We start from the raw sequence: 25,856 nt of genomic DNA, 5'->3' as shown, positions 1-25,856 counted from the left end.
GTTTTTCCAGTCAATTAAGGAAGAGTATTACCATGAAAAAATTCAAATAATGAAAACCGTTTACCACACAGAGTTTATCAGGGTGCCTACAGGGAAGTTCGGGGTTATGTTTTTCAGTTGAAAGTTGCTTTTGTCTTGGATACAAAACCAAAATTAATTTCCAATGGGTAAATACTGAATTTCTGTCTTATTTCTTAGTTTTCTGAGAAACACTGAATCAACAACAGTCTAGGATGTTATCGCCGGGTAGTATTTCCTCTCCATAGTGATTAAACTGGGAGTGAAGTGAGCCCAGTCTTGACAGTGTGTACATTTACTACTGTAGTGTGATGCCACGGCTCACCTCTCCCTCCCTCTTCTGAATGTCATCAGCTTTGTCTCCCGCGTAGGCCGACTGGAGACGGACCGCATCCTCCTGCAGCTGCCTCACCTGGGAGGGAGGGAGGGAGAGAGTTAAAAATGTCAGACTGAAAGCTTCTCCTCCAGCATTTTCACCTCTGCCATGTTCAGTTCAGATGAATTGAACTCTGCTGCGGTCGCCTTTGATATCAGTTAGCATATCAAAGAAGGATAACCGCTCTAATTGCATTGCATTAAACATAATAATAATAATTTCTGAGCAATAAACAAAAGGCATTAGCAGGCTCATTAATCTTGTTTACAGAATATGGTCCACTTCACCCCCCCCCCTTTCTCCCTAATTGTATCTGGCCAATTGCCCCACTCTTCTGAGCCAAGCTGGTTGCTGCTCCACCCCCTCTGCCGATCCGGGGAGGGCTGTAGACTACCACATACCCCCTCCCCCCTGAACAGGCGCCCCAACCGACCAGAGGAGGTGCTAATGCAGCAACTAGGACACATAACCACATCCGGCTTCCCACCCGCAGACATGGCCAATTGTGTCTGTAGGGACGCCCGACCAAGCCGGAGTTAACACGGGGATTCGAACCGGCGATCCCCGTGTTGGTAGGCAACGGAATAAACCGCTACGCTACCCGGACACCCCACTTCATTCTAATGAAGACTATGAAGAGAAATCGAACCACCCGGTCCAAGACTATTAGGTGAGAAAGCGACCTTAATGACGCAGAAGCCTGAAGAACTCCTGATGTAACGGAGCCGGGCTGGGACTCAACACAGGACCTTCTTGCTGTCAGGCAACAAAGCTAACCACGAATCCATTAGAACACGCTTATAAAGGACCACAACATAAAATACAGCATTTCAACACCTCGATCGGGGCCATGTCTCTCTACCTGTGTGCCCAGAGCCTGGATGTCATGTTCAAAGGTGGTGTGCATCCTCTGCAGCGTCTCCACTGTGTTCTGGTCCCTCCCCACCTCTTCTGGAAGTTTCTTGTGCTTGTCCATGATGCGGGCCAGAATCTCCTTGGCATCGTGGTAGAATTTGTGGAGCTCATAGGAGGCAGCCAGGATTTGGGTGCGGGTGTCGATTAGCTCCAGCAGGTCAGCCCACGCCTCGTTCAGCCCGTCCTTCCATTCGGCAATGGTGGCGGCGTCGCCGTGGCCCGTGTTTATCAGCTCATCTGCCAGACGGTTGACCGTATCGACGCGCTCCTGGCCGATGTTCCCTGTGTCACGGGCAAACTCTTTGAAGCGCTCCTGCAGCATCTGGGGATCGAGACGGAGGACAGAGGCATAAATAATCGATAAAGGAGGCCGATTGATAGAGAAAAATGGAGGGTGTATAGGAGACATTTTCCATGAATACCTTGAGGACATGATCAGAATACATGAAATGCCAGAACGAAAACCTCAGAGGATCCTGGTGGGTTCATTCTCGATGTTGTTAGTCACTTTAGGTTTTGCTATGCTTGCACAACATTTCTTGTAAAACATTCCCATATATTAATGGACTTGGTACAACTGAATAATTGATTCACTCTTTTTCTTTACCCACTTACCCAGGTGTGTAAACTGTTAATTAACTATTATTAAGTTGGGGTACTGCTTGCGGATGTGACTGGTTGTAAACTACATCACACCATGTGTCTATGTGGGCCCTACTGACTGACCGTGACATGTTCGTAGTCCTGTCCCAGCTCGTGGGATCCGGCCACCACCTCTCTCTCAGCTATCCACTGCTCCAGGTCGTCCACCTCCCTGTTGAGCTGGAAGAGACGGAACCGCTCATCCAACTTCCCCCTCCGCTCCTCCGACAGGTCCTTCAGCCCCGCGTACAGTTTATCAACCTGCGACTGACGCATGCCGATCCGCTCACTGGACCGGACAGGAAAGAGGAGGCGGACAGGAGAGGAGGAGATGTGACAGGAGGGCAAGACGGGGAAACAGATGAAAGGAGCCGGGGGAAGATTAGATTGTAGAGTGGACAGGAGGAGTGATGGGAGAAGAAGAGAGGAAAAAGAGGACAACAAAGAGGAGATGTGTAGCGATATCAGGATAAGAGAAGAAATGAGGAGGGTGGAGGGAAAGAGCAAAAGAAGAGGAGGGAGAGGGGAGACAGAATGTAAGGGGAAGGTGAGGGAAAGAAGGGGAAAAGAGTGACAGGGAAGAGGAAAAGGGGAGCGAGAGGGAGAGAAGTTACACCCTGGCTTCCCTCCTCACATTATGTCTACAGGCAGGGACGCATAGAAAGGATTTAAAGGCTCACAGTGAGTAATATTTCAGATCTCCTGAAGCACAATATGACCAACAAATATCATAAGGGGTTGCTGATTGGTGCCGACTGAGATAACGTTGATCAAGGTTGACTGACGTGGCTCTGAGGACAGGATTTATACATACAACCTTAAACATCCAGCCTATACGGGCCGTAACCTTTGACCCTTCCCCCTTACCTCTCAGGGTGTCCTGCAGCCACCAGTCCCCAGCTGGTGTGAGACAGCTATTCCCCCCCAGTCCCCCCCCCCGAATAGGCGCCCCGACCGACCAGAGGAGGCACTAATGCAGCGACCAGGACATACCCACATCCAGCTTCCCACCCACAGACACGGCCAATTGGGACCCTTCCCCCTTACCTCTCAGGGCACCAGCCCCCAGCTGGTGTGAGATGCTATTCGCCCCAGTTCCCCCTCCCACCCTGAACAGGCACCTCGACCGACCAGACAACCTTAAACATCCATACAACCTTAAACATCCAGCCTATGTGGGCCGTAACCTTTGACCCTTCCCCCGTACCTCTCAGGGTGTCCTGCAGCCACCAGTCCCCGGCTGGTGTGAGACAGCTGGTGGACTGTCTCAGCATAGTCTTCCACCGCCTGCTCCAAGATCTGATGCTTCTTCAGCATGGCTACCGAGCTCTGCTCATCCTGAGAGAGAGAGAGAGAGAGAGAGAGAGAGAGTGAGTAATATAAATGGAGGAATCCGTTGTAGATTCTTGCTTATTTAGCTTCGACCATTTTGAAAGGCATCCATATTTGAGAACAACCCGGCAGGTAAGGCAACAGAGTTTCCTTGTAAACAACTATTTATTCTTTATATTTAAAGTTTTGTAACCAAGGTCTCGGAAATATACTGACTGCATTTCCTGCCTCATAAAACATCTGCAAAGCCTTTTTTTTTAAAATGTTTTGAAAGCTGCATTGGTTTACAGTATCTTTTTATTGGTGGAAGTTTGGTCAGCCGCTCTCATCCCTTCATTTGATTGACAGGCCCAAGTCTTTGAGGTAAACCCACTTATCCTCGTTTATCTATGAGGCAATTTGCCATGTAACGAATAACAAGGCGTTTTCAGCTCGGGTAATAACACCATAAAAAAGTTAGCAATCAGATATTCAGCTAATGTTGCTGTTCCTTAGCATTAGCATTACTGACGTTTATTGTCAAGACCAAAACATTACATGATTTAAGCCTATAATTTACCAAATTATATGCTTCATTTCTGATGAGGGTCTGGCACTGAAAGCTCCACCAGTAAGCTGGTGTTCAGCATATTGGTGGTATGTAGATGGAGCTTCTGTCCTGATGGAGATTTTACTGTTTTCTGCACCGGCGCTACACTTCAGGTGTACAGATGAGCCTTGCTTATGAAGAAATATGCGTTAAGGCATATTCCCGTCATATCTGTTGAAGTGAACGTGGGCCTACATACCCCACATCACATGTCCACATGTTGACATGCAGGAGAAAGATGGACGGATTCATGTCAGATGAACTTTTTGTTGCCCTTTTGTTCAACTAACTGATGGGCAATCTTATAATGTTTGATTATACACCTTCAAACATATGATACATTTTCATTAATAGCTACATTATCCTACTGTTTCCTGTCTTTTTTTTCTTCTTTTTTTTTAATTTCCCAATTGCATCCGTCCATTTACCCCACTCTTCCGAGCCATCCCGGTCGCTGCTCCACCCCCTCTGCCGATCCAAGGAGGGCTGCAGACTACCACATGCCTCCTCCGATACATGTGGCATCGCCAGCCGCTTCTTTTCACCTGATAGTGAGGAGTTTCACCAGGGGGGGCATGGTGCGTGGGAGGATCACGCTCCCCCCCCCCCCGAACCAACCAGAGGAGGTGCTAGTGCAGTGACCAGGACACTTACCCACATCCGGCTTCCCACCCGCAGACACGGCCAATTATGTCTGTAGGGACGCCCGACCAAGCCCAAGGTAACACGCGGATTCGAACCGGCGATACCCGTGTTGGTAGGCAACGGAATAGACCGCTGCGCTACCCGGACGTTTCCTGTCTAATATTACTGTTATGTTTCTTTTTTCATATATTTGTCAAAAAAAGGTTATTTCCTCCTTCGTCCACCTCTACGTGTTACCATCCGCCATTGTCCACATGACATTAAGATTAAACTCTATTCACAATTCATTTTTACCAAGCGTACGCATTTCCATTGTAATTTGTTGCATTTCTTTGTAGCAAATAAACATTTTATGCATTTAATGTGAGTGTACAACTCTTTGGGGGAATTTAGTTGATATTTGGTGTTACTATCAGAGCTTTTTTCATTTGAAATGACAACAGTTCAAATAACAATACTCACGTTATTGAGGTGAAATTCCTGATTTGTAAAACAAACAGATACTGACTCGCTTATTTGGTCTTTTGCATCATTACCATCACATCCTGATTCACTGTGGACATCGGTGTTACGAGACACTTAAAGAAAGTCTACTTTCTGTTTGAGTCTGTCGTTCTTCACCCTTCTATTTGTTTTTCTTGAAGTTTGTCAAATGAAATTATTATTAGTCAAGCATCTTAGTGTTGGAGGTTAACATTTATCCTTTCTTACGTCTTCTTTTTTATAGTAATAAGAATTAAAGAAATCTTTGTTTTTATATTACAAAAGAATTTGAAAAATTCTGAGAAATATCAACTCTCATACACTTAAAATACCAGCCTTAAATACATATTTAGATTATTTTACATTTCGTAATACTTCTAACTACTCTTACATTTTGTTTTACATTTACTATTTACATTTTTAAAATGCTGTGTTAAGTTTTGTTATCAAAATGAACGACGCATCAAGTCAAATTCCCTAAAATATCAAAACTAATTAGCTTCAACAAATGTAAATATTCTGATTTGGATAAACTGGGTCCTTGTTCACTAATTTGCAGTGTCCCTGTAGCACAGGTTGTATCTGCCCATGACTGCAACTTTCCCCCCTCCACCCAGCCTCAGCCCCACACCCGCCCTCCATTCTTGAACCCTGACCTCTGCGTACCTTCGCCTTCTCCTCCGACATCATGTAGAGCTCCTGTTCGCTCATCCAGGCCTCTGCCTCCGCGGCGTCAAAGTAGTACTGCTGGGCCTCGTGGGCCTCGCTGAGGCGGGTGTGTCGCTTCTCCGTCTCCTTCTTGATTTGCTCCCACAGCGACTGGAGCTGGTCGAGACGCTGGTGAATCAGCTCCGCCGTGGGGCTGTCCTCACGCAGCACCTGCTGGCTCCGCTCAAAGATGTCATCGTTTCGTGGCTGGTGGCCCTGGATCTCCTTCTGTAAGGTCTGGGAGAGGTTAGAGGAGACCAAGGAGTTAAACATCAGGCATGGGCGGGACATATAGATAGATAGATAGATATGTGTGTGTGTGTGTGTGTGTGTGTGTGTGTGTGTATATATATATATATATATATGACTTTTTGTCCGACACAGTAGTTAAAACATGAGAAGATAGTCACCGATTTTGTCATTTGGATTTAATTGTGTGTGTGTGTTGTGTTGTCCGGTACCTGGTTCTTTTTGATGAGTAGCTGAACAGTTTGTAGGTTGTGTCCGTGGTCTGTTGATGTGGCCAGAGCCATCCTCTCCTCAACCCAGAGCTAGAGATAACACACACACATACATACATACACGGGTCAGTGGTGTGGCTTCCCTCTGACAGCAACTAATATTTATATTTCCAATACATTTTTTTCATTTAAATCTCTTCCAAAATTTTATTTTTTCTTAAAATTTGTGTCTCATTTTGCTGATGCAGTAAGCAACATCAAACCCCTGGTGGTGTCAAAACTTATTGCACCCGTTTTCAACCGTTTTTACAACATTTCTTCCATTATTTTAGCTACTTTTACTAGTTTAGTCACTGCTGCATCTAATAATGGGTGTAAATAAGTAAGATAAAGTTATCTTTCATCACACGTTATAGTATTTCACTTTCTATGTAATATTTCTTCAACCCCCATCCACACAATTATTTTTATTTTAGCATAAAATGAGACAAACCGTAGAATAGACTCCAGTGATGAGCACCCAACAGTAAGTGGGTTGAGGTTTAAATCCATATTTTCCTAACAATATTTCAGAAACAGATATACCAAACAAAAGGCCAATGTTTAAAAAGGGATTCTTTTCAACATTTGTCCTCCTCACCATCAATGCATGCGGAATAGAAAACCTCAAAACTAATAAGATGAGAAGTTTTCTAGCCCATTGTTACTTTTCTATACTACAAGCCTTAAACCTACATATAACAACAACAAAAAAGTCAGTCTGTCCCCGGTCACTACTTACGATCTCGTCCTCCACATCCCTGTTGAACTGGTGTATCTCGCGGGAGGCCATCAGGTGGTTGCGTCTCATTTGCAGCGGCGCCTGGAGAGCATTGAACTTCCTTTCCACGCTGATCCTCTGTCCATCCACCTCCTCCGAGTCCTTTCCCTCCTGGCTGAGGGCCTGGGCCTGGCCCTGCAGCTCCTCCACCTCCTTCTGTCGCACGTCCACCTGGCTTTCCAACATCTGGCAGAAACAAATCACCAAGTGGATGTCTTACGTTAGAGACCGTCCCAAAACAATGGCAGTAATAACATTGATGCCATTAGATTATTGCCATTATTTGTGAAATACAGGCTGCTGCCATCTGGATGTAGATATCAAATGCCTTCTAGCAGAACAAAACAGGTACTTGCCTCTTTTATATCCGAGAGTGAATAGTTTTTGAACAAATTATGTCATATATGTTGCTACATCTGTCGTACCCCGAGTTTACTCAGTGATTTACTTAATGGTGTCATATGTTGGATTGGCTGGGGGAGCCTGGTCTGCTGCGTCCGGTGGGCCCAGGGACCACGGCCCTGCCTGGAGCTGCGCCCGAGGAGGAAACACCGAGAGCGATCTGACAGGACGTGGAAACAGGGCAGGCTAAGCTAACTGCCAGCCCATGCACACCGGCAGCGCTGATAACACTGAGGGCGGTCTGACAGGACGTGGAAACAGAGCAGGCTAAGCTAACTGCCAGCCCATGCACACCGGCAGCGCCGATAACACTGAGGGCGGTCTGACAGGACGTGGAAACAGGGCTGGCTAAGCTAACTGCTAGCCCATGCAAACCGGCAGCGCTGATAACACTGAGGGCGGTCTGACAGGATGTGGAAGCGGGGCAGGCTAAGCTAACTGCTAGCTCATGCAGACCAGCAGTTCCAACAGTCATCCTGGCTTTCGCTCTCTTGGGCAGTGGAATTATTTTTTTTTTTTTTTGTGATGTGTTGGATATATGTATGTGTTTTTGTAGTTTTTTCATAGTTTGGATATTATGTGTTCTTGTAGTTTGGATATAATATGTTTTTGTCTTTGTGTTGCACTGCTGTGGGCCGGAGAAAACGATATTTCATTTCATTTCATGTGTGCAGGTGCATGGAATGAAATGACAAGTAAGTGTTTCTGATTCTGATATGCACTGCAGAATGGATGGTATTCATTTATTTGTTCTGTTCTTATAGGGCCAATTTATCTACCTGTGCCTGCATCTTTATGTGGTGTGTTTTCTATCCACTCATGCTGTTTATAAAACTAATTCCCTTCAGGGTAATAAAGGTTTCACTCATTAATGTGTTTATATGGGAATTATCAAAAAGCAAATTTTACCAAAAAATTGTATAAAACCAAGCAACAGAAAATAAATTCAACATATTCAATCATCCCAACAACGAAACAGAGAAAATTATATAAATAAGAAAAAAGTTTTTTGACCACCATCATTATCTGGGACAGGGACTGTATAGGCCCCATCACTCTCTACATTTAAACTAGGTAGCCTTCTTTAGCTTGGGTGAAAAAAGCTTCTCTGTTTTTTCAGCAGTTTTGTGGTCAAAATGATTTAACAATATGTCTGCTTTAAATGTTAGAGGCTGTTATCTTGGTCCAAAGCTTATTTGGGACTGTGATGAGGGGTTAACGTTAACCTGCCAGGCCGGTGCTCACCTGTTGCTTTTTGAGCAGGATGTTGACGGAGGTGAGGTCCTTCCCGTAGTCGTCTGACTGGAGCTGGCTGTCCAAGTTGGCCAGCCACTTGTCCAGGTCGGCACAGCTCTGGGTGAAGAGCTCCGCCTTGTTGGCGTCAAACAGACACTTGGCTTTGGTCTGGGTGGTCGACTCCAGATTCTCCCACATCGTTTTCAGAGATGCCAGCTTCTCCTTCACCATGGATTCTGTTTCTGGTTTCTCAGCTATCAGCGCCATGCCGTCCTGCCAGAGAGAGCAAAAGAAAGGAAGGGAGAAAGAGGGGAAGACGGAGAGAGTGAGAGCGAGAGCAAGGGGGGGGGGTGATGGTGAGAGTGAGAGACATTTAGATGAATGAAAGGGTGAAGAGAACGGGAGCAGAAGAGAGAAACGGGGTCAGGGTGAAGGAGAGAGAAACAGACAGGCGAGAGAGGGTGACAGCATTGGGGTTGAGAGGAAGGGAAAGAGAGAAAGAGGTCTATTAATTCGTGGTAGGCTTTTACGGTATGTAAGCCGTCAGTCCCTTCCTGACTTCATTTCCATGTGACCTCCTGTACCTCGTCTTCATTTTTACATTTCACACTTCAGATGTCTTGGGTGCACTTCTATCCAGGGTGACTTAAGGGGAAGTGTATCTCGTTCAGAAACACTTTAAATAAGAAAGCCGTTAAGTCCACTCTGAAATTGTGGTTTCTACCCAGCAGCCCACCTGCCAGTTTTTCCCCCAATTCCAGACTTAATGTGGGAATGTCTCCATTCATTCTCTCTCTGGATTCATCCACCAGTTATTAAACTCCAGTTCAGGTAGAGAGACTTCATCCTCTCTTCCCCCAGCTTATTCTAGTCTGTCATTTTTCCCCTTTTCCACCTCTGAATTTTTCATGCTTTCTTTTTTTCTTTTTTTATTCAAAATTATTTATGGCCAAACACAAGTAAGATGGACAAAGCTTCTAAGGACAAAATGAAATCATCATATTGAATAAAAACAAGAGGAAAAAAAACCATTTGAAGCTAGTGTTTAGGCATTACAACCCATGTGATTCAAACCAGAACGAGCAAATAAAAGTACCTTTGTTGGAGGAAATGTGAGTGCTGACTGATTAGTGTTGACAACCTGAACAACCAATGATATAACAAATGTGTTACTATAGGGCCTGTACTTACTTAAAACGCCATTACAATTGGTGTCTACTATCCTGCCCATTGCTATTTGCACTTGACAGCTTAATTTGCTTGTTTTCTAATTTGTGGCAATGTACATCTGCATTTTACTTTGATTCTTGATGCTGGAAGGTGCACCTACATTAAATGCACTCAACTCTTGGCTATGATAGGATTCCTGTGGGGGACCGCTATGATGCCAGTTGATACCATTCCCATTTATCTGATAATGGCTGCCTCTGTTGTAAGTTGCTTTGGATGAAAGCATCTGTTAAACGAGTCACTGCAAATGTAACAACACACCATTCATTCATGTGGCAAAAAGTCAACAGTTACATATTTTGAAAAGCATACTGAATTTTAAAAAGCTGGATCCACCCACACGTTTCCCTAAGAAGCCGAACAGTTTAAAAGTTGAACGGGGTCGCTTGGTGTAAACATCTGAAACTAGTAAGGAGTCCAAAGTTTCGAAGAGAAATTCAATGCAATTAAAATTCAACTAGAAAGAAAGTGGTGGCAACAACGCCCCCCTTCACTGTACCTTCTCTATCTTGTCCAGCCACTCCTTGTTGGACTGCAGCTCAGCCATGAAGGCCTGATGTTTGAGCCACTTGCTGTGGAGGTTTCTGGCCTCATCGTATGACATGTCCTGAGCCGTCAGCATCTTTTCGTTGATCCACAGGGACAGCTTTGGAGACACACACAGATCAGGTATTACTTCAACTATTCAAATTATATTATAGACAGTTTGTTAATTATTCATTAATTAATAACTCACACATCATCCACTTTAATAAACACCAGGTCTTTTGTTGAATCTGTGTAACTGCAAGTACTGCAAATGGGGCATTTAGGTGGGAGAAGCCATTTAACCGATTCATTAAATCGTAATACCCGCTTAATCTTATTCCAGGTCACAGGGGACTAGAATCTATCCCAGCATGCATTAGGTGGAAGGCTGTGAGACACCCTGGACAGGCCCCCAGTCCATCATAGAGCCCAGACACACAATCACTCACACAGCATTCACATCCATTGGCAATTTAAGAGATATCAATTCAATGCTGGAGGACATACAAACACCTTGAAGCGGGGATTGGATCAAACCCAGGACCCATTAGCTGTGAGCAAAAAGTGCAAACCATTAAGCCATTCTGCCACCGTTCTAAGAGATGACTTGCAGGATTTCAGATGTTAGTGTGCCTGTTCATAAGGATGGGGACAGCATCCAAAGTAGGTGGATGTTCTTACCTCCTGGCAGTCCTGGAGGAGCTTCTGCAAGTCTCTGTTGTCCTTTAGCCTTGACAGAAGGTCGCTGGCTGCAGCACGGTTCTTCTGATGTCTACAGAATGATGAGACGCTCATCAGTTTCAAGTTAATTAACTTAATTAGAAAATATTCAGAAAACTTTATCTGGATACCTAGGAATGTTTACATACAAATGCAATTTGAAAGTATGCAAAGGTTATGGGGGTCGATACATATTTTTCTATATTCAGTGCAATGAAAATAGGAACTTGAAATCACTAATAACATGTCTATAGTGATTTATGCCATTTTCCAAAAGTTTTAGCCATTGAGGTTTACTTTCTTGATGTCAAGATTATTTTGTCTTATTAAGAGTCTACAATAAAAGCAGACAAGAAGTACAGGGAGGAAACGCTAAGGTCCCGACTTGGACTTGAACCCAGGGTAAACATTGCAATTAGGCTCGAGCCAATATGGTAATGATTCAGATTCATATTCAGATAACTTTATTTTTTTCACTTGGAACTTCACGTGTGGAAGGAATTTACACGGGCACAGCAACACAAACAAGGGGAAGACAAGCATAACAATAATATAGTGACACAAATGCAGCATAGTAATGTAATGGCTTATTTGGCTGAGCCACTACAACACCATGATGAGGAAATCTTATTTAAATCTTGTTTCTTCTTATATCATAATATATTACTGACCTTATAAGGTTTGCAAGGGTTTATAGCACTGATTCCGTTTTCTGCTCATTCTTTTACTTGTCCATTTGTTATTTTATCTGACAAGATATTCTGAGCACATAATTGTTGCTTTATCAACTGTTGCTTAAATTTCACAAAATGTGACAACCCCCCAATCTGTGGACTACCCAAACTGTTCTTGAGCACTTTAAGGACAATAGTGCCTCATTCCCTTCCTTTACCCATCCAGGTCAGGGACCATCAAATTCACTAGTTTTTAACCTCCTTTTAGCGCCCTAAACCATTTAAAAAAATGTTTGCAACTAGCACAAAAAGTCAAAACCTGAGATAAACGGAGTCAGACAGCACTACTTCACTAAACCAAAAATGTCACTATCTCTTCACCTCTGGTCGATGGAGTCCACCTTCTCCTGGATGCGCTCTGCATTGATGTTGCCATCTGCTTTCAGGCGGCGGCCGGTGACAACAACACCGCTAATCTTCTCCTCATTGGCTTCCATAGTGGTCATGAAGTCCTCCTGCCTCTTGATGGCAGCCTCTGCTGCCTCCAGTGTGGTGGGCATCTCTGTGTGGGCCAGGACATACTCCTAGTAGATGGAGGAGGAAGAGAGGTTAATGTAATGCATCAAGTCATAAATATAATATGTAACTTTTCAAAATAATTAGGTCAAATAACAAAAACAAATGATAATTTTCAATTATGTCAGCAGGGTCCAGTATATAAGTAACATTTATTATGGCAAGTTTGCAAGGGTAAATGATAGACAAGGAAAGCCCTGTGGGACTCATTGTGTGAAGCTAATCTTGAATGATGAGTGACTTACAGGTGGCCTCTGTCAAGCATAGATAATGGTATGTGGTGGATTGAAAATGGCCGACCCAAAACAAGGAGATTACAATATAAATTGCAATGCATTGTGGGTTCACAATGAGATGTGCTGGTGGATTTTAGCTTGCTAACTAGCTGCAGAGGAGGATGAGTTAGGTACAAAGAACACTACAGGAAGGCAAACATCAGTACTTGTTTGGTTTGACTTTCTTATTGCTTTCAAATGAAAAATGGTTCTAACTCTGAGATTAAGGATTCTTGATGACTTTTTTTTGGACAGAGTGTACAAGATTCTACATGGACTGTGCCAACACCGGTCAATATGATCCAAAAGGATCAGAAAGTCTAAAGCCAATAATGTAGGTGTAAAAGCCGACTTAAGAGCTAGGGTGACCTGTAGTAATATTTACCTGGTTATTGAGGAAGGCCTCAGCCTGCTTGGTGTCCCTGAGGAACAACTGGTAGGCGTGGGACTGGGTCAGCAGGTTCTGACGGTTCTCCCACATCTTGTGGAGCTCGTTCCAGCCCGTGTCCAGAGCCTGCAACCTCTGGCGGAGGAACATGTACTGGGCGTCGGTTTGTCCCTGAGTCACCATCTCCCCCATGTCCCGCATCTTTTGATAGTCCTCCTCATAGTTGCGGATCTCATTCTTGATGCCCTCGTGCTGGGTCAACAGCTTTTCAGCCTCAGTCAGCGTGTTGGGCATGTCCTCGGAGGCAATGGCCGTCTGTGTGCGGGACAGCCAGGACTGGAAGTCATCCAGCTCCCGCAGGAACTGCTGCAGCTTGCTGGCCTCGCCCAGAGACTCCTCTCGGTTCTTCATGGTGTCCTGGAGGAGAGCAAAAATCAATTAGATGGATCGAGATTTGTGTCTCAGGGCTTCCTGGTGGCGCCACTAAACAGGAGCTACCATTTAGCCTCAGGTCTGATCAGTCTTGGGCTCAAATTTGATCTGAGACTTTTGCTGCATGACTCCAGTCACAGTTTTGTCTATCCTAACTCTCCTGTCTAATAAAGGTTACTGAAAAAGACAAGTATTCTAATAGCGTTGGTCAACTTAGTGACTACAAAATCAGTTGCTTCGATCTTGTGGAAGCAAGTCTCAAACAGGAGGACCGGGTTACATTGACTGCAAAAATGTCTTACTAGTGATTGCTTGTAATGCTGTCGATTAACAGTTAAAGCCAATATCGATGTTGTGCTCACTCATAGCTGCAATAGATAAGAATTTTATGAAAAGTCCTGAGAAAACAAGCTGGTCTGTAGTGTGGTCCTACCAGAGGAAGGCGCTGTGGACAGTGACAACTGTTTGTCTCGTATAAGTGGAGTACTCAAGATGTAAATACTATGTAGTAGAACCATGCTACATACAGATATTATCCTTTTGTGATTGTTATTTCTTACACCTTTGTACTTTGTACAGAAATATATCAATCACCCCTAATTCCTTAGAAAGCTGCAATTTAGGATTGTAGACGTTTTGATTCTTGTCGGCCTGTTGATATGTATTTTTTAGGGATGTGATCGGTTAAAAAGAAATTAACTCATTAATCACACAATTTGCTGTGATTAATCACTTTTTCTTCTTAAGACTGAAGCTTGTAATAATGGATATTTAAATGTAAAATTGGGGAATTAATGTAGAACCCACACAATGGAAGTATATTTAAATTCAAATACTATTGTTTAATAGCTTACTTTTCCAATAAAACCACCAAGCCCATCAAAATCGACCGTCAGCTTGAAAGGCATGTTTCTTATACGTATGCACTATCAGAAATAACAACAAAACCCAGGTCTGTATGTTAAAGTGCTTGCTGAATTTCAAAACCATCAAGGCCAGAATTAGATATCACCTTAGAAGGCAATAATTTCTTGTATGCACTAATATAAATGATAATTAATGACAAAAATGTGTTCCATATTCAATATTAATAATAATAATGGATTACATTTATATAGTGCTTTATCTAGACACCCAAAGCTCTTTACAGTGAAGCGGGGGAAACTCAGCTCAACCACCACCAATGTGTAACAACCACCTGAGTGATGCACGGCAGCCATCTTGTGCCAGAACCCTCACCACACATCAGCTTGAGGTGGAGAGGGAGGAATCATTGAGCTAATTACATTGGGGGATGATTTGGTGGCCAGATGGAGGGAGCCAGGTTGTGAATGTTGCCAGGACACTGGGGACCCCCCCTACTCTTTGTGATAAGTGCCATAGGACCTTAAATGACCACAGTGAGTCAGGGCCTCGGTTTAACGTCTCATCCGAAGGCCGGCATCTACTACAGAACAGTGTCCCCGTCACTGCACTGGGGCATTGGGATTTTTGTTTTTGTTTTTGGAAGACTGCCCCCTACTGGCCCATTAACACCACCTCCAGCAGCAACTCAGTTTTCCTGGGAGGTCTCCCATCCAAGTACTAGCCAAGCCCACACCTGCTTAGCTTCTGCCATTCGGCAGAGCCAGGGCACATGTTTCTATGGCTGCCGGCTCTGTTCCAAGTGCCAGTCGAATTTAAAATGTCATGAATTCACGACATTCATTACGTGTTCACTACATATTCATAACAGCGCATCACAGAACCCCATCTCTGCCCCAAAGGCACAGCATAATAGAATATCTAATGTTCTCCATGAGGGGCTGAGGGCTGGGAACAAATACAGTCTACTGCTGTGAAAAAGTGGAGCTGAGGTTACGCACTGCAGCAGTCCAGCAAGGAGCAGAGTAGAGGGGAAAAGACAGCTCACACTCTACGTTATGAGTTACAAATTAGAGGCACAGATACAGATCAGTTTCACGAGTTACGAAGAGATACTAGCACCACACATAACCGAATCCCCCGATATGCCTTGTGAAACAGCCTCGCACAGCCGCCACAGGAAGTAAAAAAAACCACATATTAATTTTTTCAACGCTCGCACTAGTATTTTTATACTATAAATAATAATAGATGTTCTTATATTTTCTACTTTAAAATGTTTTATTCATGTCCTGATGTCTTTATGTCGAGAGTCCCACCCTGACTCATTCCAAATTCACTTGGCTGTTAAGCCTACTGTAACTATGAACCCTCTTCAGCCAACAACTTTTACTGTAACTGAGACGCCTACCTTCATCTCGTCCCAGACGCTGATGATCTCTGCCAGGCGGCCCTTGATGCCGTCAGCCTGCTCCGGATGTTCGGAGGACAGGCGCTCCGCCTCTTTCCCCAGGTCGCCCAGCTTGTCTTCGATGGCGGCCAGGTCGCGCTCCATGCCGGTCAGCTTGCGCTGGAGAGCCATCACTCCCGCCAGGTCATTCCCGAGCTCCTGGGTCGACTCGATCACCTGGGAGGAAGGGCGGTGAACAGACAGCTTAAAAGCAATGACGAGTCACTGAGGTTTTTCTAACTACGATGACTCTCCTGTCCATCGAACGACAACAAGATCGTACCTTACACTGTAAGTTGCGATTACTCATGTTAAATTCAATAACAGCTATTTTAATGTTTCTCCAAATTCCTTCGTGATACAGCCAATCTGAAATTAATTTTGTGTTCAGCTTGACATTGTCTATCACAGTCTCTCATTTTCTTTCAGGAAGCAAAAAGTTTGAAAAAATGTGTTGTCTAGTGTTGCCAAAGGGACACTGGGCCCGTGGTAGGTCAGGGTGCCACACGAGGGGGCGCTGGTACCTTGGTCTTCTCCTTGATCCATGATTTGGTCTCATTACATTCTAGGTGGTAGTTCTGGACACCCAGAGCCGAGCTCAGGCTATCCTTCTTCTGGTCCACCAGATCACGGAACTGACTCCATCTGGACCAAAAGGAGCATTTAGGAAGGTGCGTTATTTAACAGAATACAAAAAAAAACAACTCTTGATTGGGATTTACTCAAAACAACAAAGTAACGAGATTAACGAGCTTCAAAATAAAGGACTTGAGAGATTTAAGAGGTGTTACTGCTGGACTGCTTTACTTTAGAAAACTTTATTCATCCCACTGATGACACGAGTAACAAAACCAAGACACGTGGAATTTAAGACGATAATAATCCACAGGTTTAATATGTGGCCTGCTGCTGATAACCAACCTCACGAGTTGCCTGATGCAGTGCTGGACAGGTATGTTGAAGTTCACCCAAATCTCAACACGCATGAAGTCACTTAGGTGAAAAAACAAAAACTGCTCTTCGTTTTCATAAGAAAATACCCGCAAACCCAGAAGTCCATGGGTGAGTTTTAAATACAGTCTGTGAACTGCAAGTCTCCCCGTGGAGAAGACCCACACCGGAACAATAATGGGATCATTTGTTAAATTCATTGAGCTTGGTTGATGTGGTTAGAAAAATAAACTTCCATGCAATGATAATTTGTGGGCAACCTCAACTATGCAGCACCACAACTGCAGGTCTCCTGGACTGATTTCAGACTTTTCCCAGAAAAAAAAGCAAAACTGAAATTCTGGACTGGACCTAGACGTAAGTGGATAAGTGCTCAGTATGGTGCTATGTGCAGGTATCAGCTGGGTGATATGACTGTCAACTTGACCATGTCACGTATGAAGTTGAAGATTATTCAACACTACATGACATTGTGTGAAACCACAGTCGAGTAACAGGTACTTCATACTAAATATGTAGTCACTGGCATATTGATATTTCTGTAGATTTCCAGACAAGGCCTGGAAAAATTCCCAGCTCATTTCCTGTACATTTACATTTATCTATCAAGAGTATGAGACATGTCTTACAGAGTACAGGCTTCCAGAGGACTCTTACTAAATAAACCCTCTGTACATGACGACCCAGTGGAAACAGACCACCGGTGACCGACTGTCCCTCCTGGTGTTCAGTTACCTGGTGTTGAGTTTGTCTTGTTGGGATTTGATCTCCTTCTCGCTGGGATGAGCGCTGTGGATCAGTTGCCTGGCAACCTGGTTCACCACGGCAAGACGAGAGGCCTGGTTATTCATCTCCGGCTCCAGACTCTCAAATCTGTAAAGAGAAGGAGTGTGTGGGGTGGGGGTGGGGGTGGGGGTGGGGGTGGTCATACAGTTAGATCAGTTCAGACACAAAAAATGACCATCTCATAAACCTACAGAAGAAATTAATCAGTTCTCCGACTTCTAAACTGAGCCGTGTAATTTGTCTTGGCATTGCGGCGGCACGGCTCAGGAGGTAGAGCGGGTTGTTTAGTAATCAGAAGGTCGCTGGTTCGATCCCCTGGCTCCCGAGGAGAGTGTGTTGAAGTGTACTTGAGCAAGACACTGAACCCCTAACTACTCCTGATGAGCGTGTTGGCACCCCGCATGGCAGCCTCCTCCATCAGTGTATGAATGTGTGTGTGAAGGGGTGAATGTGAGGCGTCCACTGTAAACACTGAGTGGTCGCTAGACTAGAAAAGCGCTGTATAAATGCAGTCCATTTACCATTTAGTCATCGTGACATAATTCAGCGGCTCTCAACTTGGGAGATGATTATAAGGACTTGTAAGATGATGCATGTGATGTCAAAAACAATATTTCTGACAGAGAAACACAGCATCTGATCTACTACTACTACTACTTTTGGTTGCTCCCGTTAGGGGTCGCCACAGCAGATCATCCGTTTCCATTTCTTCCTGTCCTCTGCATCTTCCTCTGTCACACCAGCCACCTGCATGTCCTCTCTCACCACATCCATAAACCTCCTCTTTGACCTTCCTCTTTTCCTCTTCCCTGGCAGCTCCATATTCAGCATCTTTCTCCCAATATACCCAGCATCTCTCCTCCACACCAGCCATCTCAATCTTGCTTTGTCTCCAGACTGTCCAACCTGAGCTGTCCCTCTAATATACTCGTTCCTAATCCTGTCCTTCTTCATCACTCCCAGTGAAAATCGTAGCATCTTCAAGTCTGCCACCTCCAGCCTTTTCACCAGTGCCACTATCTCCAAACCATATAACATAGCTGGTCTCACAACCATCTTGTAAACCTTCCCTTTAACGCTTGCTGGTTCCCTTCTGTCGCAAATCTTGTCTCTAATCTTTGTAAAAAATAAATTTCTCTCAGTTATTTTCATCGTCAAAGCTCCTACAACAGCATCAAAATGGGGAAGGGCGCTTTCGTTTGGTGTCACAGTTTACCATTTCCTGGCTGCAGAAGGAATAACGACACTTATAGCTGCTGTAAGCCAAAATGATTGATAAACACTGAAATAATGAGCGTTATATCAGTGTTCTGCTTTTTCTTTTGAAAGAACAAAGATTGCCGTTTAGATAAAACCCCTTTTTCTGCTTTTTCTAACTGAGATTAAATTAAGTATCTGTAGTTTTTTTTTTTTTGATACAACTCATGGACCTGGAAAGGAACTAACTCATTGAAATACAAATAAACTCATCTCTACAGGGGAGAGTGGGCTCTAAAGTTAAAATGTAATAATCCATCCATTATCCAAACCGCTTATCCAGCTCAGGGTCGCAGGGATGCTGGAGCCTATCCCAGCAGTCACTGGGCGGCAGGCGGGGAGACACCCTGGACAGGCTGCTAGGCCATCACAGGGCCCACACACATTCACATCTAGGGACAATTTAGTATGGCCGATTCACCTGACCTACATGTCTTCGGACTGTGGGAGGAAACCGGAGCACCCTGAGGAAACCCACGCAGACATGGGGAGAACATGCAAACTCCACACAGAGGACGACCCGGGACGACCCCCAAGGTTGGACTACCCCGGGGCTTGAACCCAGAACCTTCTTAATATAATAATATTGAATATTAAATACAATATATAAAACAATAATATAATATAAAATAATAATCACAATAAAATATAACAATAACATGATATAATACAAAATAATATGCCCTGTGATGACCTAGCAGCCTGTCCAGGGTGTCTCCCCGCCTGCCGCCCAATGACTGCTGGGATAGGCTCCAGCATCCCTGCGACCCTGACAGCAGGATAAGCGGTTTGGCTAATGGATGGATAAAATAATATAATGTAAAATAATAATAAAATCATAATATAAAAGAGAAATAATGTAGTATAAAAGAGAAAGATGGCACAGAGCAGGCTGTTTAAAACAGCTAGTGGGCGTCCTACTGAAGTGTGTTCCAGCCTGGCTTAAGTCACATAGAAACAACGTGAGGTACCATTTGGGTTGCAAACGTGTGGGAAGGGCAGACATCACTAAAGTGATCATCTGTGTTGTCAGATGTGAGTCAAATACAACTAAAATGGTGGACAGCATTGTTTGGGATGAGTGAGACCTGATCATTACAGCAGAAACAGACATCAGGGGTTAGTTGGTAAGTTGCAATAAAATGTAATAACTGCATAGGCACACACATACAAACATACATACACGGAAAAAACACACACTGTGCTCCAAGTGCTGTGACTTTATTCAGTATTTCTTGCTGCTTCAGTTTTTTTTTTTTTTTTATACCCTTAAGCTTTAGTTTGGACAGGTGGCGCTGCGACTGTGTTACACCTGTCCAAACTAAAGTTCATCACGAATATCATTTTTAGTTATTAAGAATACTTACCATCTCTGTTTCCTAGCTCTTTAGCTTCTCTGAATACCGTGGCTCTACACACACACACACACACACACACACACGCACATATCCTACCTGTGCTGGATAACCTCCAGGTCCTCTAGTTTCTCAGGGATCTCCATGCTGTTTAGCCACTGCTCCTTCTCGTCGATCCACACCTCGCAGGCGTCCGCCTCGCTCAGCATCTTGTAGAGGGCCAGAGCGTCCTGGAGCGCTTGTTTCCTCAGTCGAGTCAGCTCCACGACCTCCTTGTAGCGCTCCTCAATGCCTGCCAGACGGCCCTGGACCTATGAGATTGCCATTGAAACAGACTCTTGCTTATGACGTTATGGAGGAGGAAGGGAGGTGGTAAACTAATTAGCGCCACTTTGGCTAGTGGACTAAAACCACTCCGATTCAATCACCAAGAACGTCTCACTCGTCAGAGGAAAAGTCTACAAGGAAGTTTTAAGTGAACTGTCTGACGTTGTCCTGTGTCAACACAGCGTGTAGGCTGAGGGCAACAAGGCTTAGGAAACACTCAAGCCAGCCAACCGGAAGTGGGGAAGCCGCCTGGCATTGCTACTACTGGACAATCCGCTGTTTGTGGGCATGTCATCTCGCCTGTAGATCTATCTGTTGTATATTGTTGTACCTGGTTGAGTTAATGAAATTAAAATAGCCATCAGATCAACAAATCACCAAGATATTCCTTGCATGTGGATAAGATCATTACTACTCATTATTTTTCACACAACAGAAAGGCCGACAATGGTACCACTTTTCTCCAAATTTCAGACTACTGGGAAAATTTTCCCCAACAACAAATATTATTATTATTATTATTTTGATTTTTTTTCCCCCAACTGTATCTGGCCAGTCACCCCACTCTTCCGAGCCGTCCCGGTTGCTGCTCCACCCCTTCTGCCGATCCAGGGTGGGCTGCAGACTACCACATGCCTCCTCTGATACATGCGGAGTGACCAGCCACTTCTTTTCACCTGACAGTGAGGAGTTTCACCAGGGGGACGTAGCACGTGGGAGGATCAAGCTCTTCCCCCCAGTTCCCCCTCTCCCCCAAACAGGCACCCCGACCGACCAGAAGAGGCACTAGTGTAACAACCAGGACACATACCCACATCCGGCTTCCCACCCGCAGAATCTGCCAATTGTGTCGGTAGGGACGCCCGACCAAGCCGGAGGTAACACGGGGATTCGAACGGGCGATCCCCGTGTTGGTAGGCAACGGAATAGACCGCTACGCTACCTGGATGCCCTTCAACAATTTGTTTTTCTTGTAGTTCCCAAACTACATGGAGGAAAAGCTGGTTATAACCTTGTTGCATTTTCCCAAACCGTATCATCCAACGTACAGACATGCAGACAAAGGAAATGCCTTTTGAATGAACGTGGCAGATGTGGTCAGCACTTCTGGTTTGCACATATGATGTACAGCTTCTCCACATACCACCAATATTGAGCTTATTTCGGGCAGCTGTCAAACTGATGTAAGCTATTTTGATCTAATTAAACCGGATGCAAAAATATACAAGATGACCTGCCCACAAGTGGTAGACAGAAGCAGGCAGGAGAGGTGCAAGGTGGCGTCATCACTTCGGGCGTGTATTCACCAAAACCTTCATCGGAAAACAAACAGCGATACACCAAACCGCAAACACTGCAGTATAATAACTTTTTGTAACAGAGGAAACATCTCAAATATGGTGAAGAATCTTGCACCGATTCCCATAAATAGACTTTTCTGTGTTGGCCCGCCACACCGTCAGCACTGACCACTGCAGCAAGAAAATTGGTTACCGTTTAAAAATTAACCCCTTTTTCACTGCAGCGCTGTGTTTTAAGAGAGTGAGCGCTTTGTCATGCTCTCCTAACCAAACTAAGGAGTGCTTGTTTGCACCCATTAGCCACAGCCTCTTCCCTCACAAACAAAGAAGAAAAGAACACGAGAATATTCTATTCCGTGCACCAAGCAATGGCTGACAGCATGTCGAGTTGGTCTGACGTCCACTATAAACCACAATGAAAGGAGAAGGACTGACATATGGAATTAATTTGTTAAGCCTATTGACTAACAATATTTAAGGCTGTGGCGTTGGCATGTATCGACTGTGATGTGGAAATGCTTTTCAGTTCAGTACCTCCTCTGAGCTGGCCTGCTCGGGGGAGAGGGTGCGGGACTGTTCATGCAGCGCTTCGATGACAGGTCTGTAGCTGGTGATCTCCTCGGCCACGTCCTTGTGTTTCTTGACCAAGGCCTGCGTGGAGAACTCGTCGTGTCCCACGTCAACGCTGGAGACGATCCTCAACACGTCCAGCATCCAGGTGTCGATGTCGTCTGCGTCGGCCTGGGAGGGAATGGGGGAGGACAGAGTGTGTTTAACTTTGTGAGTTACAAATTAAAGTACCTCAATCCAGTGTACAGGCCACCTTACGGTACGGGGGGGCAAAAGTATTTGCTGCCATTTTGTGATAATATGGAAAAGCTGTAGTTCTACAACAGCCAGGTGTAGAAGATACTGGCATCAGGACACGGCACTGAAAATATCAAAGGGGAAACTCTCAAGCACAGCTAATACTTCTCCACACTATCTCTTCTAGAACAGTATCTTTGGGGATCCAGTCTGAAAAACAGAATCTTAAGAAACCATGACATTGTTTTTTCCACAGTGGCCACTCCCGGCTTCTCACTGACATTTGTGTGAAGCAAAATAAAGCATTGAATGTTAAAAGAAGCTTAATAGTATGAACAAAATTCTAGTAAGTTATTGTTTACAAGATAATTTAGCTAGAACATGTCTTCCTAACCTTTGCTTTTCTGGTTTTGTAAATGTTAAATTGATGAATTGGTTAGGCTATAGGGTTGTCCCTGGCGCTAATAACTTTTAAATATCTCCTTTTGTTGAGTAAATTGATGTGGGTAGAAGTGCTTAAATGCCTAGGCGGACAACCCCCTCACCCCAGTCCGGATTAACTCATTAACTCGTCATTTTGAATGGTCTTCATGGTTTATGACCTTATTTTGAGCCGAGCATCACTGATTACGTAAGAAAAACAAGGATAGTTAGAATTTTATTTGATTTTTTCCCCCCTTTTTCTACCCAATTGCATCCGGCCAATTACTCCACTCTTCCGAGCCATCCCGGTCGCTGCTCCACCCCCTCTGCCGATCCGGGGAGGTCTGCAGACTACCACATGCCTCCTCCGATACATGTAGAGTCACCAGCCCCAGGGGGATGTAGCGTGTAAGGATCACACCATTCCCCCCAGTTCCCCCTCCCCCCTGAACAGGCACTCTGACCGACCAGATGAGGCGCTAGTGCAGCGACCAGGACACATACCCACATCCAGCTTCCCACCCGCAGACACGGCCAATTGTGTCTGTAGGGATGCCTGACCAGGCTGGAGGTAACACGGGGATTCGAACTGGCGAACCCTGTGTTGGTAGGCAACAGAATAGACCACCACGGCACCCGGACACCCTAGAATTTTATTTTTTATCAAGGAACTGACACCCAATAAAACACAGAAAATCTAAAACTTTGAGGGGAGCAAGACAAGCGAGGGACAAATGAAGGATCTATCTACAGCATACACAGCGCTTTGGACGTGGAACACCAGCTGAAACATTGATGCATGATGTGTCACGTCCCATACAATGCTGCTGATATGCATTCAGGGTAACAATCTCTGCACTTAATGCACACTGCATTAATGCAATTGTGAAAAAATACATGTAAGCATTTATCCTACCTGGAACTGATGCTTGTTGCAGGCTTCCTGTAGGCGGGCCTTACGTACTGCAGATAGACGCTCCAAGGCTGCCCATTGTTCCTAGAAAACAGGAAGGAAGCAGAGAAGGGATAAGGAGAGAAATGAATGAATGAATGGTGACAGTAAATAAGTAAGGGATAATCCACAAGAAGATATGTGTTAAGAGATTTTGACACCTCCATATTGTGCGTGAAAATCCTTTAACGCACACCCTGTAATGGATTATACACTTACACCATGGTCACTTACCAAAGAAATAAATAAAAGCATTCACTTGTTTTTTGTTGAACAGTTTGGAATCACAATTAAAGGGTCGTTGGGCAAAAGTTAGCTGCTAAGCTAACTTATCTGCTAATTTATCACTTACTGGCACTGTTCCCAACAGTTTTAAGACAACTGTGGTTAAACCTCTACTTAAAAAACCGCACCTCTATCCAGGGTCTCTTAATAACTATCGACCCATCTGCAATCGTCCATTCTTTTGTAAAGTACAAGAAGAGAGGGTTGTGTATCAACAACTTTCGACCCATATAGAAGAAAACCATCTATATGAATCTTTTCAATTGGCTTTCAGGGCCTGTCACTCCACTGAAACTGTCTGACCAGAGTGGTGAATGATCCTTTACTAGCTATAGACTCTGGTTCCACTTCTGTGCTTCTACTACTGGACCTCAGTACAGCCTTTGACATCATTGCTCACTGTACTATCAGACAGAATAAATTGTAATTTGGTGTCTCTGGCTTAGCTCTCTCTTGGCTTAAGTCCTACTTATCTGGAAGAACACATTGTATCAGCTATAGTAATATTGCATCAAAATTCTCTGACGTTAAATATGGTGTACCCCAGGGCTCAGTTCTTGGCCCTCTACTTTTTATATTTCACCTCTTGGCCAAATTATATGCAGTTATGGAATAAATGTCCATTGCTATGCTGATGATACTCAGCTGTATGTGCCTATAAGGGCTGATGATCATACTCAAATTACTAATTTAGAGGCCTTCTTGGCTGTTATGAAAATTTGGATGTCACTAAACTTTCTGCTTTTAAATTCGGATAAAACTGAGATGCTGGTCATTGGCCCTGCTAGATACAGACACCAATTTGATCAAGTAATGATAACAATCGACAATTAAAATTTAAAAATCGGCTAATTTGGATTTTTATGACTTTTTTTTTTAATAAATGCACGCTATTTTGTTTTGTAGAGATCTTTATAACTGGGGTTTCAAAAAGTGCTATCTTAATATGATGATATATTCATGATCATTCTGTTTTTCCCCACCATAACTGTTATTATCATTGTGATTATTAGTAATGAGTTTAATTGGCAACCTAGTCTCTACTACTAATACTTTTGGCTGCTCCCATTAGGGGTTGCCACAGCGGCTCATCCATTTCCATGTCTTCCTGTCCTCTGCATCTTCCTCTGTCATCTGTCTTCCATCTTTAACTGGCAACCTAGTTCCTCTGTCGTCTGTCTTCCATCTTTAACTGGCAACCTAGTATTGCCAGAAATTACTTGATACAAGCTGAGTTGCACTGAAACATGAAGTCATCTTACATCGGCGACTGATACTTTTACACTTTTTTGATGGTGTAGAAGGAGTTTAACCCCGGTTGGAAGATCAAATCACATTAAGATGGGGGTATTCTTTTGATGAGTGTACCTGTATGTCCTGGATACGTTCCTTAATCTTGTCGGCACCAAAGTGATTGTCGGCCACCAGCTGCTCCCCCTGTTTGATGGTCTGCTGTAGATGAGCTGCACGCCCGCACATCTCATCTTCAAAGGCTTTGTGCTGACTGAGCAGTCGCACCGCGCCCGTCAAATCCTTCCCACAATCCTCAGAGGACAGGATCTGTTCCTTCTCCCTGATCCATCCCTCCTAAAAACCCAAGGATATTTCACTTGTTTTTTTTCTTCTAAAGAAACATGGCATCATAAAA

General features: G+C 44.3%; 1 protein-coding gene across 1 annotated transcript in view; it reads right to left on the bottom strand.

The window, feature by feature from the left end:
* LOC130123300 (spectrin beta chain, non-erythrocytic 1-like) overlaps nucleotides 1-25,856 on the bottom strand; it is a 118,835-nt gene that overhangs the window by 28,155 nt on the left and 64,824 nt on the right. Inside the window, 19 exon segments of the mRNA XM_056292459.1 lie at nucleotides 344-430; nucleotides 1,257-1,631; nucleotides 2,036-2,240; nucleotides 3,159-3,289; nucleotides 5,667-5,945; nucleotides 6,170-6,259; nucleotides 6,951-7,175; nucleotides 8,637-8,900; nucleotides 10,357-10,503; nucleotides 11,067-11,157; nucleotides 12,161-12,363; nucleotides 13,016-13,435; nucleotides 15,726-15,941; nucleotides 16,289-16,409; nucleotides 17,451-17,588; nucleotides 20,213-20,424; nucleotides 22,276-22,482; nucleotides 23,888-23,968; nucleotides 25,577-25,795. Of these exon segments, the coding sequence (XP_056148434.1) occupies nucleotides 344-430; nucleotides 1,257-1,631; nucleotides 2,036-2,240; nucleotides 3,159-3,289; nucleotides 5,667-5,945; nucleotides 6,170-6,259; nucleotides 6,951-7,175; nucleotides 8,637-8,900; nucleotides 10,357-10,503; nucleotides 11,067-11,157; nucleotides 12,161-12,363; nucleotides 13,016-13,435; nucleotides 15,726-15,941; nucleotides 16,289-16,409; nucleotides 17,451-17,588; nucleotides 20,213-20,424; nucleotides 22,276-22,482; nucleotides 23,888-23,968; nucleotides 25,577-25,795 (3,711 nt within the window).

This window comes from Lampris incognitus, chromosome 13 (genome assembly GCF_029633865.1).
Source record: "Lampris incognitus isolate fLamInc1 chromosome 13, fLamInc1.hap2, whole genome shotgun sequence".
NCBI classification, from domain to species: Eukaryota; Metazoa; Chordata; class Actinopteri; order Lampriformes; family Lampridae; genus Lampris; species Lampris incognitus.
Note: the sequence above shows the minus strand (reverse complement) of the source record. Positions and strands in the feature narration are given on the sequence as shown.